This window comes from Heptranchias perlo, chromosome 27 (genome assembly GCF_035084215.1).
Source record: "Heptranchias perlo isolate sHepPer1 chromosome 27, sHepPer1.hap1, whole genome shotgun sequence".
Taxonomy (NCBI): domain Eukaryota; kingdom Metazoa; phylum Chordata; class Chondrichthyes; order Hexanchiformes; family Hexanchidae; genus Heptranchias; species Heptranchias perlo.
The window spans coordinates 29,278,201-29,296,873 of NC_090351.1; the positions used below are offsets into that span (position 1 = coordinate 29,278,201).

Here is an 18,673-nt window from a genome sequence, read left to right on the forward strand (position 1 = left end):
TGCCATTTCCTGAGGATCACTATGAAGACCCACAACTGATACCACCCATTGTGTCACTGCAGAGTGGGTGTAGGTGTATTTGCAGGGCTCTTTTGTGCAGACGATTGAGAGACGTCGGCAATGTCCCCGGTGGCACCCTGGAAGGATGCGGAAGAGAAGTTGTTGAGAGCAGTGGTGACTTTGACAGCGACAGGTAAGAAGATGGTGCTCGAGCCAGCCAGGAGCAGCTCGGCATGAAGGAGGCTGCAGATGTCCACGACTACATGTCGAGTGACTCTGAGCCTCCGCATACACTGCTGCTCAGAGAGGTCCAGGAAGCTGAGCCTCGGTCTGTAGACCCTGTGACGAGGATAGTGCCTTCTGCGACACATCTCTCTCTGCGGTTGCCCTCCCTCCTGCTGTGCAGGTGGATGTGTCACAGCACTGTGTTGTGGAGCTCCACGTGTCTGAGGTGGACGGCGTGGCTGGCGAGGCTGGTGATGCTGTTCATCCTGTTCATCCTCCGAGGAGGTCATGACTGCAGCTACGGCGGCCCCCATCCGGAAGATGTACGTTTGAGGGGGTCTGCAAGATAGGTAAATGTGTCTGCACACCAGGGTAAGTGTGTAAGTTTGTGAATTTTATTGTTAGGAGGAGGGTGGTGGAGGCCAAACTTTGTCCAAAGTGACAGAGTGGCCTCCTGCAATAAGTCCACCTGTCAAATGGACCTTTGTAGCGGCCATAGGCTGATGGCTGCAACACGTCCATTTCAACTGGGAGTGTTTTCCCCAGTACGGGAAACAGTCCCAGTTGTTTAGAAAATCCCACCCCTCCTAAAATATCAGGTCTGCTAACTACCTAAAGTACCTACTTAATTACTTTAAGTGGCATCCCGCCGGTTTTAATTGCTGGTGGGAGTCCCACATGCGGGAGCTGCGCGCGCATGTAAGCACGTCACTGGGGAACCCGGAAGCGGGCGGGTTGGAGCTGGGCTCCGGACCCGCCCCGGGAATCGCCGATTTTCAGACCCCCCCGCCACAAACCCGCCGGCTCGGGGGTCCGAAAATCGAGCCCAATATCTGCAGTACCTGTTTTATTATGGCTGCATATAGTGACACAACTATTCCCAGCCAGAATGGAGATGATTGGGTAATTCCCCCGTCAATCACATATGAAGACCATACTGCTGTAAGTGACTGGGGTTGATTTTATGTACATAATTTGTATTATGTAGCTATCCTCCACTCACTGCATTTTGCTGGAGAAATTATCCTGCTTTTATCGGGAGAATTTGCTGTAATTTCGGTCATACATTCTGTATCCTCTGATTCGTAGAGACTCTTTTTAAATAGACTGTGGTGCGCTGTTTAAATAGACTTTGTTTGCTGAGTAAATAGACTTTGTTTGCTGTAAAATGGACTGTTTACCCTAAGTCCTGACCCACCGGCAACTCACTGGCTGACACAGTGGTATAGACACTTTTTTTAATAGTGTCAGTCTGTCACCCTGTAATTGCGCAATTTGGCCACAGGATTTCCACAAATCACACAAAATATTTTTTGAAATTTCTTCATGTAAGCGACATTTTTTCTCTCAGTGTCTGAAATTTCTGATGTCCAAAATAAGGCCTTAAAACAAAATAAAATGTAAATGCTGCACTGCTATTTTAATTGTGCTACCGTCCTGTCCAGCCCCGTGGAGGGGATTAAAAAATCAGCCCCAGTGTGTATTTCTTCATTTTATATCACTCCAATTTTAAAACAAAACACCAGTTGAATTTTTAAGTCTCCTAATTACCTGGCCAGTGTTCTATTCACACTTAGAAAAGGTCAATGCTAATAGATTGCACCTGTGAGATAGAGGGGGTGACAGAAAGATACAAATAACAATAAAGGCCGACAAACAGTTTCTTTCCTCCATCTAATTTTATTTCTTCTTTAAACAATAACTTGAACTTTGAAAGCAAGCAAGTGGAAGAAGGGGGGAGGGCAGGCCAGAGGGGTTGAGTGGGTAGTTCTAAGGGAAAGAGGTAATGTTGGTGATGGAAGTGAAGGGATGAGAGAAATATGAGTGATTGGGGGAAGAGATGGGAAGGGAGTTGCCGAGGGCCACATTTTCCCCACAACCCCCACCCTAAAATGCGGCTTTCAGCCATTAGTTGCTTCTTTCCTTGCCACACCACCCAAACAAAAGAAAAGAAAAAGGCAGAGAAGAAGAAGATGACAGACGGAGAAATAAAAAGTTATGTGGAGAGAAATAGAGACAGACAGAAGCAGAAGAGAAGAGACAGAGAGAGAAAAACAGCTACATGAAGACAATAGAGAGAGGTAAATGAATATTCTCCAACTTACTGTGTACAATGCCATGGGAGATTGAATAGTTATATTAAAAAATCTTCCGTATACCTGCATTTCCGGTCCCAAAAACTTACTCAGTAATGCCTTTATGTCAACATTTCAAGTCAATACTCTTAATGGAAACTCCCTATCTACCTCTGTCGGTAATGAGCTGTCAGGATTGAAGGCTCCATCCAGCAGGTGGCTTTGTTGTAGCCCCACTGTCATTATCCCAGCAGCTTATATTTTAGGACTGACACCTGTGAATCTCCACCTCCAAGTTCACTGTTTTTGGAGCCATTTTTGGGACTGATTTCTAATATCACGCCTATCTATGTCTCCTTTTCGTCCGGCAATACCTTGATTTAAAAATTCTCATCCTTATTTTCATATCCCTCCATGGCCTCACCCCTCCCTATCACTGTGACCTCCTCCAGCCCTACAACCCTTTGAGATCTCTGCGCTCCTCCTTTATGATTTTCATCACTCCACCAATGGCGACTCATGCCTTCAGCTGCCTAGGCCCTAAGCTCTGCAATTCCTTCCCTAAACCTCTCCACCTCTCACTCCTCCTTTATGATGCTACTTAAAACCTACCTCTTTGCCTGTCCTAATATCTCCTTATGTGGCTTGGTGTGAAATTTTGTTTGATAACGTTCCTGTGAAGTGCCTTGGGCCGTTTTACTACGTTGAAGGTGCTATATAAATGTTGTTGTTGTTCAACTATCCCCCTTTCATCTTTATCTGTATCTTCAATCTTCACCTGGGCTCTGCTCCTCCAGTTCAGTGGGCAACACCACAGGACATTTACTGGTTAAATATATATTTAGGGTTACATTAAAAAGCAGACGAGCTTTAAGCCTTCCCTCCAAAGTACCGGTTGTGGTCTTGTGAAAATGATGGATGTCTCTTTAGTTCCAAAACTGATTCGGTTTCAGAAAATACTGGAGAAGTATCTCACATCTGTATTTGACTAAAAGAAAAAAAGACTCATAGACATTTGATTTTCCTCTCTTGAATTAAACAGAATTGACCAGTTAAATAAAATGCTCAACATTTTGCGTTGGCAGTGCCTTCTCAGACACTGATAATGTTTTGCTTCTGGTCTTCACTAATTGTTTAGATACCAGGCTTTATGATATTTATTATGTAGCATGTTGCCAGACACAAAGAGCAATAAAGATAGCAGTGGTCCCAAAACTAACATCAGCTTCAAACAGACCTCTAAAATCTTAAATATTATATAACCCATGAATCCGCATACTCAATGGGGTGGAACAAACACCATTAAACAGACACATTAAATTTACTTTTCATGACAGTCTCAGAACTGCATATCCTTTGCCAGCATTATCTTCTGCAGTGCTCAACTGATGGAATACCTGATGACTTGCACTGCTCATTATAGAAAATGGAGCTCAGCATATTCATAGTTCAATCCTTTAAGTCTTTGACATTAGGCTGTTCCATGAATTTGTTACTGAGAAGGCTACCTCCAAAATAAATAAATACGTGTCCAAATCTGTCCTGGTAATCAGTAATCAACTTAACAAATAAACGATCCAGCATATTGTTACTTTTACATTTCTTGGGCAGAAATTACTGAAATTGTGGGTTGAAGGTTTGGACATGAAAGGTTGATTAACTAATAAAACCTACTAGGAAGATATGATGAACATATTCTCCTCTTCATTAGAGGTACAAGAAGATTCTACAATTGAATCTTCTCTTGAATTTCCTAGCAGAATCTGAGCAAAAAACAAACTAGCTGTGTAGCTAAAATCACAAGTGGGATTTGGGATTGCCTGCAAATCCAGACAGGAAAGGGAGTTAAAGGAACTACAATATTACTAGAAACAATAATTACTGCTCAAATGGATTGCTTTCAAACACAAAGTTCCTCTGGCAGGGGGGAGTGCCCTAGCCCATGAACTTGCAACAGAAATTTGACTGTCAGTGCTATGTCTTGTACTCTGTATTGTCAAACTCTTCGTCACTAATGAGAATAACATCTCAATTATCCACTTCTGGTCCACAATATACAACTGGAAAGTGATTTTCTTTAATACTGAGGACAGAACTTTCTCTAACCTGGGATTGAGTCTCAAGAGCCTTACTGTAAACCTCATATATGGTATTGCTTCTGTGTAGCGCCTTGGGATGTTTTTCTATATTAAATATGCTATATAATTGCATAAGACCATAACAGCATAAGACCGTATGAGGTAGGAGCAGGAGTAGGCCATTTAGCCCTTTGAGCCTGCTCCACCATTTAATGAAATCACGGCTGATCGGATTTTTTTACCTCAACTCCACTTTCCTGCCCTTTTCCCCATATCCTTTGACTCCCTTGCTGATCAAAAATTTGTCTAACTCAGCCTTGCATGTATTCAATGACTCAGCCTCCACAGCTTTTTGGGGTAAAGAATTTCAAAGATTCACAACCCTAAGGGAGAAGAAATTCCTCCTCATTTCTGTCTTAAATGGGTGACCCCTTATTCTGAGACTATGCCCCCTAGTTTTAGATTCCCTAATGAGGGGTAACATCCTCTCAGCATCTACCCTATTGAGTCCCCTCAGAATCTTATATGTTTCAATAAGATCTCCTCTCATTCTTCTAAACTCCAAAGAGTATAGACCCAACCTGTTCAATCTTTCCTCATAATACAACCCTTCCATACCCGGAATCGACCTAGCCTCGAATGCAAGTATATCCTTCCTTAAATAAGGGCACCAGAACTGCACGCAGTACTCCAGGTGTGGCCTCACCAGCACCCTGTACAGTTGTAGCATGACTTCCCTGCTTTTATACTCCATCCCCCTAGAAATAAAGGCCAATATTCCATTTGCCTTCCGAATTACCTGCTGCACCTGTATGTTGACTTTTTGTGTTTTATGTACGAGGACACCCAGATCCCTCTATACCGTAGCATTTTGTAGTATTTCTCCATTCAAATAATATTTTGCTTTTTTATTTTTCTTCCCAAAGTGGATGACTTCACATTTTCCCACATTATATTCCATCTGCCAAATTTTTGACCATTCGCTTAACCTGTCAATATCCCTTTGCAGACACTTTGTGTCCTCCTCGCAACTTGCTTTTCCACCTATCTTTGTATCATCAGCAAATTTGGCCACAATACACTCCGTTCCTTCATCCAAGTCATTGATACATATTGTAAATAGTTGAGGCCCCAGCAGTGAAACCTGTGGCATCCAACTAGTTACAGACTGCCATTTTGAAAATGACCCTTTTATCCTAACTCTTTGTCTTCTGTTAGTTAGCCAATCCTCTATCCATGCCAGTATATTACCCCGAACACTGTGAGCTCTTATCTTGTGCAGTAACCTTTTATGTGGCACCTTATTGAATGTCTTTTGGAAATCCAAATATACTGCATCCATTGGTTCCCCTTTATCCACCCTGCCTGTTACTTCTTCAAAGAACTCTAATAACGATTTACCCTTCATAAAACCATGTTGACTTTCTTTGATTGTATTATGAGTCTCCAAATGTCCTGCTACTACTTCCTTAATAATGGATCCTAGCATTTTCCCAATAACAGATGTTCGGTAACTATAGACCAGTTAACATGCTTCCTGTCTCACTCCCTTCTTGAATAGGGGTGTTATGTTTGCAGTTTTTCAATCCGCTGCAACCTTTCCAGAATCTAGTGAATTCTGGATGATTACAACCAATGCATCCACTATCTCTGTAGCCACTTTCTTTAAGACTCTCTGATGCAAGCCATCAGGTCCAGGGGACTTGTCAGCCTTTAGATCCATTAGTTTACCTAGTACTATTTCTCTAGCGATAGTGATTGTTTTTAGTTCCTCCCTCCCCTTTGCCCCTTGATTAGCTACTTTTATTGGTACGTTATTAGTGCCTGCTACTCTAGACAGATACAAAATATCTGTTCAATTCCTCTGCCATTTCCTTCTAATCCATTATTATTTCCCCAGTCTCATACTCTGAGACCAATATTTACTTTAGCTACCCTCTTCCCTTTTATATAATTGTAGAAGCTTTTACTGTCAGTTTTTGTATTTCTTGCTAGTTTACTCTCATAATTTATTTTCTCCCTCTTTGTTATTCTTTTAGTCATCCTTTGCTGGTTTTTAAAGTTTTCCCAATCTTCGGGCTTACCAATAATCTTTGCCACGTTTTATGCCTTTTCTTTTAACCTGATACCATCCTTGACTTCATTAGTTAGCTAAGGTTGGTTCACCCTTTTTGCGGTGTCTCTCCTCCTCGCAGGGATATATTTTTGTTGCGAGTCATAAAATATCTTTTTAAATGCTATCTACCATCATACCATCTAATCTGTTTACCCAGTCAACTTTAGCCAATTCCGCCCTCATTCCTTTGTAATTGCCCTTATTTAAGTTTAATACAGTAGTTTCAGACCCACGATCCTCGCTCTCAAACTGGATGTGAAATTCTATCATGTTATGATCACTGCTTCCCAAGGGATCCTTTACTTTGAGATCATTAATTAATCCTGTTTCGTTACCCATTACCAGATTCAAAATGGCCTGTTCCCTGGTTGGTTCCCCAATGTATTGGTCTAAGAAACAGTCCTGAATACGCTCTATGAATTCCTCCTCAGGGCTACTTTTGCCAATTTGATTTGTCCAATCTATGTGAAAGTTAAAATCGCCCATGATTATTGCATTACCTTTTTTACAGGCCCTTCTTGTTTCCTGATTTATATTTTGCCCTACAGTGTAGCAACTGTTAGGGGCCCTATATACTACTCCCACCAGTGATTTCTTTCCCTTGCTATTTCTTACCTCCACCCAAGTTGATTCAACATCTTGATCTTCTGAGCCAAGATCATTGCTCACTATTATACCAATTTCATCCTTTATTAACAGAGCTACCCCACCACCTTTACCTTTTTTCCTATCCTTCCGAAATGTTAAATAACCCTGAATATTTAGCTCCCAACCATGGTCACCTTGCAACCATGTCTCTGTAATGGTCACGAGATCATACCCATTTGTTTCTATTTGTGCCGTCAATTCATCTATCTTATTACGAATGCTGCGCGCGTTCAGATAAAGGACCTATAATTTTGTTTCTTTTCCATTCTTTCCTACCCCAGTCCTATTTGCTAGTGCACTCTTATGTTTGTACGCTCTGTCCCTTCCTGACACACTCTGTTTATCATTACCCCCATCACTTTCCTGTACTACTTCCTTGTCTTTTCTCTTTATCAATCTAAACTTCACCCCACCTGAAACCTCCCCCCCTCTATTTAGTTTAAAGCCTTCTCTACCGCCCTAGTTATTTGGTTCGCCAGAACACTGGTCCCAGCATGGTTCAGGTGAAGCCCGTCCCAAATGAACAGCTCCCTCTTTCCCCAGTACTTGTGCCAGTGCCCGGTGAATCAAAACCCATTTCTCCCACACCAGTCTTTGAGCCATGCATTCATCTCTCTGATCTGATTTACCCTGTGCCAATTTGCTAGTTGCTCAGGTAATAATCCAGAGATTATTACCTTTGTGGTTCTGCTTTTTAATTTAAATGCAAGTTGTAAATATTTCACTGACTCCGACCAATACATATTGATGATTGTTGAATTGCAGACATGAAAATATGTGTATCAATTTATTCAACCAAAATTCTTCCTTTACATCCACCTCAAGTACCCCTTTTCCTCTTCCAATTGCTGCTCATCATTGTACCATCCTAATGCAGCTAGACAAAAAATGAATGGGTTGTAAATGTTATTATATATTTAACACTAAAAGCCAATAACCAATGGATAATTCTGTTTTTTTTGCCTTTAGTTCTTGAAAACCTCAACATTGTGTTCGACCCTGAGCTTAACTTCATACCTCACCCACATCTTTTCTATTACAAAGACCGTTTACTTCCAGCTCCACAATATTGACGACCTATGTCCTTCCCTGAGCCCCTCAGGGACTAAAATCCTAATCCATGCTTTTCTCACCTCCAGACTCAATTACTCCATATCTGTTACATGAGCAGTACAAATTGTGACTAGGAAACAAGAACATGCAATACTGGATAGCACCAAATTCATTAAGAATGTGTCATTAGCAAAATAAATCACTTTTATTTGTTTGTAATACGCAATGCGACTAGCTCAACACAGCTACACCACTGATCTTCTCTCTTTAATGGTCATAAAGGGAAAATAGTTTAGGCAGTCAACCCAGCTTCTAATGAGCATGAGATCACATCCAAAAAAGTGGTGTGAGTAAACAACTGGAGAATTATGTATAAAGCATTGTAGCTTTGAGAAATGGAGACGTTACATTATTATGGTAAAGCTTTCTGTTCCAGCACATTGTGAGAACACTTTAGAAGAAGCTGTGAACTACATACAACCTGTGCTAGTACTGATATGCAATTGTTTGGTGCCAAGTTTCATGAACAATGTTAGATGCCACTGCACTGACACCTCCAAACTTGCAGAGAACAGAATTTTTATCAAGAAAGACAGAAATAAATAAATACAAAAAGAAACAAATGTAACAACAGACAGTTAGAAAGAATCAGGAAGGAGATTCCCATTCTAGCATCTCAAGCAGGAGATTTTCATATTATGCACAAGCAACTTTCCTTTCTAGTCACAAGTGTCACACAAGTAAGAAGCACCTGGTGTTAGGCTGAAAACTGTTAAACTGATAAAGGAACTATCCAATTATTGTCCCAGCGCGTAAGGGCTGAAGACCAAAGTGCAAATAAGAAAATTATTTTTAACTATGAGGCAGTATGCAATTATTAAACATGAATACAATCACATCATTGTGCCAAGATGACTAGGGCTGCTATTGGGAACAGTATAATAACTTTGGATGGCTAAGTACCTGCCCCCCTCCAAGGATCCTGACACAGTAATCACACCAATATTGAGAAGCAACCCACTCTTTACATCCCCCACACATTTAATTTAGGAACATTTTAGTGCATGGAATCATCAGGTGTCTCCCTTTCCTCCAAGCTCCCCAGTGGAACAGTCTATCCATGTAGCACATGGCAGTTATGAGATGTGTTGTGTACTGTGACAGGAGCACACCATGCAAAATGTGTGAAACTAAGAAGCTACAAGTTGTACAGATATCAGATCACCTTATGGGGGCTGCAGGTGTTCATAAAATCACAAAGCTGCCATTGCCCACTGCAGTGGCCGCGATTGTTCCAGGCTGTTGTAGCCATTGCGTTACACCAGCAAAGGGGAACAAGCAAGACCCTTGAAACAGTGCATCTGTGGCATTCTGGGCACGGTAATCCTGCAGCCACATATGTAAGGAGCAAGAGTGTAACCAAGCTCCTGGTCTCCATCCAATGCGTAGGGGCTCAAGGTGAAAACTCAGCTTATAAGTTCCATTTTAGTCTCTTTTTTTTTGTTTTTTGCAGTCCACCAGCACTGAGATTGAGTCAGACAATTGAGATTTTCACTTCCCTTGTCAACCATCATTGTAAATAAAACTCGGGAGGTTTTGCTGGCCCAAGCCAGAAGCTGGAAATATATCATTACACCCTCAGTAATGTGTTTTGTCAGTTCTTAAGATAGTCAAGTGAAAGGTTTTGTTGGAATGGAGTGTCTCACTATTTGGAAGAGGGTGGTGGTTGGGAGGGGGGAGGGTGGAAGGAAGTTTGCAATAGGAAAATGTCCTCAAAGGGAGGGGAGGGGTTCAAAGTAAAATAATGTGTGCCAAAATAGATATATTTGAGGAACTAACTGATCAAAACAACCACCTGCTTATACAGAAATCTAAACAGCATCAATATCCTAGAAAAATAATATTATCAAAACATTAATTAGATAATCATTAGTATTCTTTATTATGCACAGCATACATATTGAAGATTTATAGAAATTATATCTTATCCCAGGGCACACAATCGGTACATTGGTAAAACATTTGAAAAAAACTGAATCATTAAAAAGTAACAATAAACTATCATACTTATGACATTCTTCATGCCAGTTAATAAAACCATCACTGTACCTGACTCCAAGGTGCAGAGCAACCGAGGTGCAGACCGTGAAATGCACTTCCGTTTCTGTAGAATATTACTGATTACACTGCCCAGACTGCGATTCCTTTTTCTAAGACACCTTCCAGCATGTCTGGCTGAATTCAGATTTACTACAGGGATTTGATCTTGGTTCATGCAGAACCAATTTGCACCAACACAGGCGGGGGGAAAAAAATCAACTCTTTTAACAGAATGTAAAATAACCCGCAATAACAGCACTGCAAGTTTCAGATGTCCAAACGCTTCTATTTTTTTCTTTACAAAGCCACGGATTTTTTTTCCAACCTGCACAACCAGAAATAAGCAATTTTACTATATTCTGCTCCAGCACATCATGCAATACAGTCAGTCAGCAATATAGCAAAAATCCCATTGCTCCTCCTCATTACCAACTTTGGCGACGTGACATCACCCCCCTCTTGGGGAGGTGTAACTGGCACATTGGGTTGTGACTGGTTAGATCCCCACACACAAAAATAACATTTATTATTATACACCCGCCTTCTTGAATTGGAGAACCGTTTCCCATTGTTGAATAGAGCTGCCAATTCACAGTTACTCTTGCAATTGGCGAGCCTGCCCGATCGGTCACTAGAATTATAACAGACCCCCTTTGTATCGTTGTTCTGATATATTACCATGTTATGTTAAATTGAAACAAAGTCCAATTGATTTATAGGCAAACCTGCGACTATAACAGGCGTTGGAGCACATCGTTGCAGATTTAACCATTCTGCAATGTGTTTTCCTTTCATCCAACCTGATTGAAATTCTTTTAAATGCATTTTATAGGCGAGGTGTACGCTAAAAACGAAACCAAGAGGTTTGGTAAGAATTGTGTTAATTTTTAAAAAAATCATCTGACATCGGGGTTGCGTGTTCCAGCTCCCCAACATCCCCAACCTCTGAAATATTACTGATTAAAGAATAGATTGACCCGTAGATCTGTAATCTGTGTGTATGATACCACTAGACAGCAGGGCGTGTTCTACCAACGGATACCCTGTACCAAAGAACAAGCATATGTCATCTCTGTATGTATCAAGTGGATAGGTTAACTGTATGAGCGCCCTACAGAGTCTCTGCTCAGTCCCCAAGGATTTGGTTGAATGTTCATAATATTTTCTGGCTATCAGGGAAAATTATAAATGCTCCATGTATGCAAATACATGAGGTAAAAGTAACAAACAGGAACACGTCGGCGAACTGTAAACGCAGCAAACACAGAACAAAGTAGAAGGGAAATGGCAGAGGTATAGAAATTGATACTTTTGTGACTTACGGTGGAGATTTCCAAAATTTCAGGATTATATATCGGGTTTTGCTTTTAATATTTATATAATAGAAAATTGATAGCGTGGATAAGGACAATCAAACTCATTAAAAATGAAATATTTCAAATATGAAATATTTCACTTACACTAATGAATCTCCAGCATTTTGCTCATGATAAATCGAATCATTCACCATTTTATAAATCTGAAACATTGTATGTACAGCATATTATTATGCTGCTAGGGTGAAGCTGTGTCCGTTTGAGACCACAGATTGTAATTGCTATTAAGTAAACTCGGGGTGAGGTCAAACAGAGATTAATTGTCTTTAGTGAGAGAAGTTTGCAAATTATAAACTTTTTGCAAATTTCAGACTGCAGGTCAGACTAGGATGAAATGCGTGGTTTCCTTTCTTATCAAAGTGTGATTGTAAGGTCAGCCAGAGGCTACAGAAATTCTGATATGGGGTCAATAAGGGGATTTCTGTTGCTGGGGAATTTCTCTGTACATTGCAAAAATGGCCTTTTTTTCTCTTTTCTACAACACTTTTGAAGTGTGGCACAGAAATTTGCATATAGGCAGGCACGATAACAAAATACTTGTTAAATAAACCAATTTTATATATACTAGAGAATCTCCAATGGCATTGCTCACAGTTAGACGCTCCTTAAAACTTAGCTCTTTGACCAAGCTTTTGACCACCTGTCCTAGTACCTCCTTATGTGGCTCGGTGTCAAATTTTGTTTGATAACGCTCCACTGAAGCACCTTGGGACATTTTGCTGTGTTAAAGGCACTATATAAATGCAAGTTGTTGTTACACTGTTCCAAGGAGAGGGGCAAATAAGGCCTTTGTAATGAAAAAAAGAAAGACGTTTGCCTAGAGATAGAAAAGTGTTTTTAAAATTTTTTTTTGGAAAGTAAATAGGGTTTTCCTTATGCATTGCAGCTGCATAAATTGTTTATTTTATCTTTGGAGCAATAAACGAATGCTGTTTTATTTACTTGCATTTATATAGTGTCTTTCATGACCTCAAGATGTCTCAAAGTACTTCACAGCCAATTAAGTACTGTTTGAAGTGTAATCATGGTTGTAATGTAGGGAAACACAGCAGACAATTTGCACACAGCAAGGTCCCACAAACAGCAATAAGATAAATGACCAGTGGACAGACAAGACCTCAGTTTAAGATCTCATCCAAAAGACAGCACCTCCAATTGTGTAGCTCTCTCTGGGCACTGCACTGAAATGTTAGCCTAGACTAGATGCTCCAGTGTCTGGAGTGGGGCTTGAACCCACAACCTTTAAACTCAGAGGTGAGAGGATTACCACTGAGTCAAGGTTGACACTTATTAGCCTTAAGTTATATAAAGAAACTATCCTTGCACAAACAGCAACTCCCTGAGAAAGAGAAAAAAAGCTGATCCCAAACAGCAGTTAACTCAATTTTAATTTAATGGCTCAGTGTTTAAAAAGCCTAAAAAATTAAATAATTTTTGTGCCTTTTTGTTATTTATACATTTTGTAGCTCAGTGACAGGAAAAGGGTTTAAAAACTCATTCCTAGGTCTGTTTGTCTCTCTGTTTTGAGTACAAAACAATAGTGACTGCACTCCAAAAAGTAACTAATTGGCTAAGAGTGCTTTGGGACGTCTTGAGGATATGAAAGGTACTATACAAATGCCAACTCCTTGTTTTTATCACTCTCTCACACATGCACACACCCCTCACCCACACAGAGACCCATACTCACACAACTTCTCCACAGACACTGGGGCCTAAATTCATTCGCGCCCCAAACTAGGCATGATTCCAGCGGCCGCGCAGGAACAGAGAGGCTCGAGGTGCGTCCTTAAATTCATTAACGCCTCAAATTCTGGCGGCACACAGGAACTGAGAGACCCGAGGAGAATCCTAAATTCGTCCTCGGGCCTCATCGTAATAAGTCAGGCGGGCGCCAATCCAGCGCTTCACGCAGCTCGCCTAGCAGGGCCTAACCAATAGCTATTGGTATTGAGGCCCACAGGTAAATCCGGGCAGCGAGGCAGTTGCTCGCAGTTGTTTTCTGGAGGCAGGAGAAGCCTTCCAACTCCACAAATCCAACATTCCTGTGGATTTTGGTGCCTTTTTTTGAGGACTGCTGGTTAGGCTGCTCATAACCCAGAAATACCAGTTGGAGCTTATGCATCGCATTCTCCATTGCTTTCTAATTGGTTGTCACGTAATGTAGAAATGCTCCAATCTGAGGGAAACTTCTAACATTAACTAATTTTATGGATACGTTTATTCATTTTTTTCAGAATTATGTCATTTTATGATTGTAATTGATAAATGTTATGTCTAGCTGCACATACATGCGCCACAGGCATCTCCTGTTACCCTCAAACACGGATACACCCATTCTCTCTGCCAAAGGTACATGAAAATGTTCTAAACTTCATTCTTAAGATTGTCCGGCAGCAATTTTGAGAATGAAGCAAAGTCTGCTGATTGCTTTCTTCTATCTGTCTATTTGTTGTGGGAAATTCAGAGGCGTTAAGGCCTCCAAACAGAAATGTAATAAAGAAATTCAAAGATACAAACATTCATTTTTAAAATATTTGTTCTCGAGATGTGGGCTCTCACTTTGGGATATTTCACTGTGTTAAAGATGCTGTACAAGTGTAAATGTTTATTGTTGTTAGTTATCTACTAGTGGGGAAAGGGGGAGGTAAGGGCTCTCTTTGTGATTGACTTGGCTGCAAAAGGTTATGTCTGACAAAGGAAGATTGGAACCAAATCATCCCTTCATGGTGGACAGAGTGATCCCTGAGCAAGGCAGGGCCACAGTAATAGCTTTAGTGGCAGAAAGACATAGGGCCAGAATTTGCTGTCAAAATAACAATGGTGTTCGTCATTATTTATGTGTAAATGCAACTTCAGGCAAGGAGCAGATGCGTGGTTAAATGTGAATATCCTAAAGTTGCCGTCCGAGTTGCACCACTCCGCCAGCTTCGCAAAAATGGCATTTCACTGCCTGCCTCACCATTGACATGCATTGAATGTCATGAAGTTGCTGCAATTGCACGGTAGATACGAACTAAACTCACCGATTTTTAGGGCTAGTAATTACAAGCGTAGTGTGACTACAAGAGCAGGTCAGAGGCTGGGTATTCTGCAGCGAGTGACTCACCGCCTGGCTCCCCAAAGCCTTTCCACCATCTACAAGGCACAAGTCAGGAGTGTGATGGAATACTCTCCACTTGCCTGGATGAGTGCAGCTCCAACAACACTCAAGAAGCTCGACACCATCCAGGACAAAGCAGCTCGCTTGATTGGCACCCCATCCACCACCCTAAATATTCACTCCCTTCACCACCGGTGCACAGTGGCTGCAGTGTGTACCATCCACAGGATGCACTGCAGCAACTCGCCAAGGCTTCTTCGACAGCACCTCCCAAACCCATGACCTCTACCACCTAGAAGGACAAGAGCAGCAGGTACACGGGAACAACACCACCTCCACGTTCCCCTCCAAGTCACACACCATCCCGACTTGGAAATATATCGCCGTTCCTTCATCGTCGCTGGGTCAAAATCCTGGAACTCCCTTCCTAACAGCACTGTGGGAGAATCTTCACCACACGGACTGCAACGGTTCAAGAAGGCGGCTCACCACCACCTTCTCAAGGGCAATTAGGGATGGGAAATAAATGCCGGCCTTGCCAGCGTCGCCCACATCCCATGAATGAATTAAAAAAATGAAATTTAACGCAGATAAGTGTGAAATGATACATTTTGGTAGGAAGAATGAGGAAAGGCAATATAAATTAAATGGTACAATTTTAAAGGGGGTGCAGGAACAGAGAGATCTGGGGGTGCGCATACACATATCTTTGAAAATGGCAGGACTAGTTGAGAAGTCTGTTAAAAAAGCATATGGGATTCTTGGCTTTATTAATAGAGGCATAGAATACAAAAGCAAGAAGTTATGCTAAACCTTTATAAAACAGTGGTTAGGCCTCAGCTGGACTATTGTGTTCAATTCTGGGTACCACGCTTTAGGAAGGATGTCAGGTTTAGAGAAGGTGCAGAAGAGATTTACTACAATGGGGTCAGGGATGAGGGACTTTAGTTATGTGGAGAGTCTGGAGAAGTTGAGGTTGTTCTCCTTGGAGCAGAGAATGTTAAAAAGAGATTTGATAGTGGTGTTCAAGATCATGAACGGTTTTGACAGAGCAAATAAGGAGAAACTGTTTCCAGTGGCAGAAGTGTCGGTAACCAGAGGCCACAGATTTAAGATGATTGGCAAAAGAACCAGAGGCGACACGAGGAAACTTTTTTTTTATGCAGCGAGTTTTTATGATCTGGAATGCACTGCCTGAAAGCAGATTCAATAGTAACTTTCAAAAGGGAATTGGATAAATACTTGAAAGGAAAAAATTTACAGGACTGTGGGGAGAAAGCAGGGGAGTGGGACTAATTGGATAGCTCTTTCAAAAACCCAGCACAGTCACGGGCAGGGTGGATAAAGGGGAACCAATGGATGCAGTATATTTGGATTTCCAAAAGGCATTCAATAAAGGTGCCACATAAAAGATTACTGCACAATAGAAGAGCTCATGGTGTTGGGGGTAATATACTGGCATGGATAGAGGATTGGCTAACTAACAGAAAACAAAGAGTTGGGATAAAAGGGTCATTTTCAAAATGGCAATCTGTAACTAGTGGGGTGCCGCAGGGATCAGTGCTGGGGCCTCAACTATTTACAATATATATCAACGACTTGGATGAAGGAACAGAGTGTCTTGTGGCCAAATTTGCTGATGATACAAAGATAGGTGGAAAAGTAAGTTGCGATGAGGACACAAAGTGTCTGCAAAGGGATATTGACAGGTTAAGCGAATGGTCAAAAATTTGGCAGATGGAATATAATGTGGGAAAATGTGAAGTCATCCACTTTGGGAGGAAAAATAAAAATGCAAAATACTATTTGAATAGAGAAATACTACAAAATGCTGCGGTACAGAGGGATCTGGGTGTCCTTGTACATGAAACACAAGAAGTCAACATATAGGTGCAGCAGGTAACCCGGAAGGCAAACGTAATATTGGCCTTTATTTCTAGGGGGATGGAGTAAAAAAGCAGGGAAGTCATGCTACAACTGTAGCGGGTACTGGTGAGACCACAACTGGAGTGCTGCGTACAGTTCTGGTGCCTTTATTTAAGGAAGGACATACTTGCATTGGACGCAGTTCAGAGAAGGTTCACCAGGTTGATTCCAGGTATGGAAGGGTTGACTTATAAGGAAAGATTGAACAGGTTGGGTCTATACTCATTAGAGTTTAGAAGAATGAGAGGAGATCTTATTGAAACATACAAGATTCTGAGGGGACTCGATAGGGTAGATGCTGAGAGGATGTTTCCCCTCATCGGGGAATCTAAAACTAGGGGGCATAGTCTCAGAATAAGGGGTCACCCTTTTAAGATGGAAATGAGGAGGAATTTCTTCTCCCAGAGGGTCGTGAATCTTTGGAATTCTTTACCCCAAAAAGTTGTGGAGGCTGAGTCATTGAATACATTCAAGGCTGAGTTAGACAAATTTTTGATCAGCAAGGGAGTCAAAGGATATGGGGAAAAGGCGGGAAAGTGGAGTTGAGGTAAAAATCAGATCAGCCATGATCTCATTGAATGGCGGAGCAGGCACGAGGGGCCGAATGGCCTACTCTTGCTCCTATCTCTTATGGTCTTATGGTCTTATGGGCCGAATCACCTCCTTCTGTGCTGTACCATAATATGATAATATGAAAGGAATCCAAGGTCCTTATTCACTTTCAAACAGGGCAAAGTAATCAACCAAGTCAATTGTGGAATTCTGAACAGCAAAGACCATGCAAAGTTAGACTTATTGGTACCAACGACATAGGTAGAAAGAGGGATGAGGTCCTGCAGGCAGATTTTAAGGAGTCAGGAAAGAGATTAAGAAACAGGACCTCAAAGGTCGTAATCTCTGGATTAATCCAGGTGCCACGCGCTAGTGAGCTATTTCTAAATAGGAGGATACAGCAGATGAATGCGTGGCTAGAAAGATGGTGCAGGAGGAGGGCTTGAGATTCCTGGTGCATTGGGACCAGTTCTGGGGAAGGTGGAACCTTCTCAGGCCAGATGAGTGCACTTCAACGGAGCTGAGACCAATGTCCTCACGGGAAGGTTCGCTTGTGCTGTGAGGAGGGGTTTAAACTAATTTGTTAGGGGAATGGGCACCAGATGTAGCAATGGAAAGGAGAAACAAGGGGCACAAAGGATCGGGGGAGAAAAACAGCACTAAAGCAAGTAATAATAGTACAATATTAGGTGGGATCAGACTAGGAGAGAGTACAAGAAAGTCTAAGACTGGTTTGCATTGCATGTATGTAAACGCACGAAGCATGGTAAACAAGGTTGGTGAGCTGCAGGCGCAAATAGCCACATGGGAACACAATGTCGTGGTGATAATGGAGACCTGGCTCAAAAAAGGGCAGGATTGGGTACTAAATATTCCTGGATTCAAGGTGTTCAGGAAAGAAAGGCGGGGGGGCTGGTGGCAGTATTGATTAAGGAGAATATTGCAGTACTGGAGAGAGAGGATGTCCTGGAGGGGTCAAGGACAGAATCTATTTGGTTAGAGTTAAGAAATAAAAGAGGTGCCATTACACTACTGGGTGTATTCTACAGGCCACCAACTAGTGGGAAGGATAAAGAGGAGCAAATTTGCAGCAAAAGCTATAGAATAGTGATAACTGGGGACTTCAACTATCCTAATATAGACTGGGATAACAATAATAATAAGAGGTACAGAGGGGAAGGAATTTTTGAAATGTGTTCAGGATAACTTTCCTAACCAGTACGTTTCCAGCCCAATGAGGGAGTAGGCATTGCTGGACTTGGTTCTAGGGAATGAGGTGGGCCAAGTGGAACAAGTGTCAGTGGGGGAGCATTTAGGAAGCAGTGATCATAGTATCATAAGATTTAGAATAACTATGGAAAAGGACACAGGCCACTCTAAAGTAAAAATACTCAATTGGAGGAGGGCCAATTTCAATGGGA

General features: G+C 41.6%; 1 protein-coding gene across 1 annotated transcript in view; it reads right to left on the reverse strand.

Annotated features, from left to right (window-relative positions):
* Nucleotides 1-10,474, reverse strand: part of LOC137344720 (TBC1 domain family member 30-like) — a 68,853-nt gene extending 58,379 nt beyond the window's left edge. The window contains exon 1 of the mRNA XM_068007851.1: nt 10,305-10,474. Within this exon, the coding sequence (XP_067863952.1) occupies nt 10,305-10,470 (166 nt within the window). The 5' untranslated portion in view covers nt 10,471-10,474. The remainder of the gene's footprint in view (nt 1-10,304) is intronic.
* Between the last annotated feature and the right edge of the window lie 8,199 nt (nt 10,475-18,673).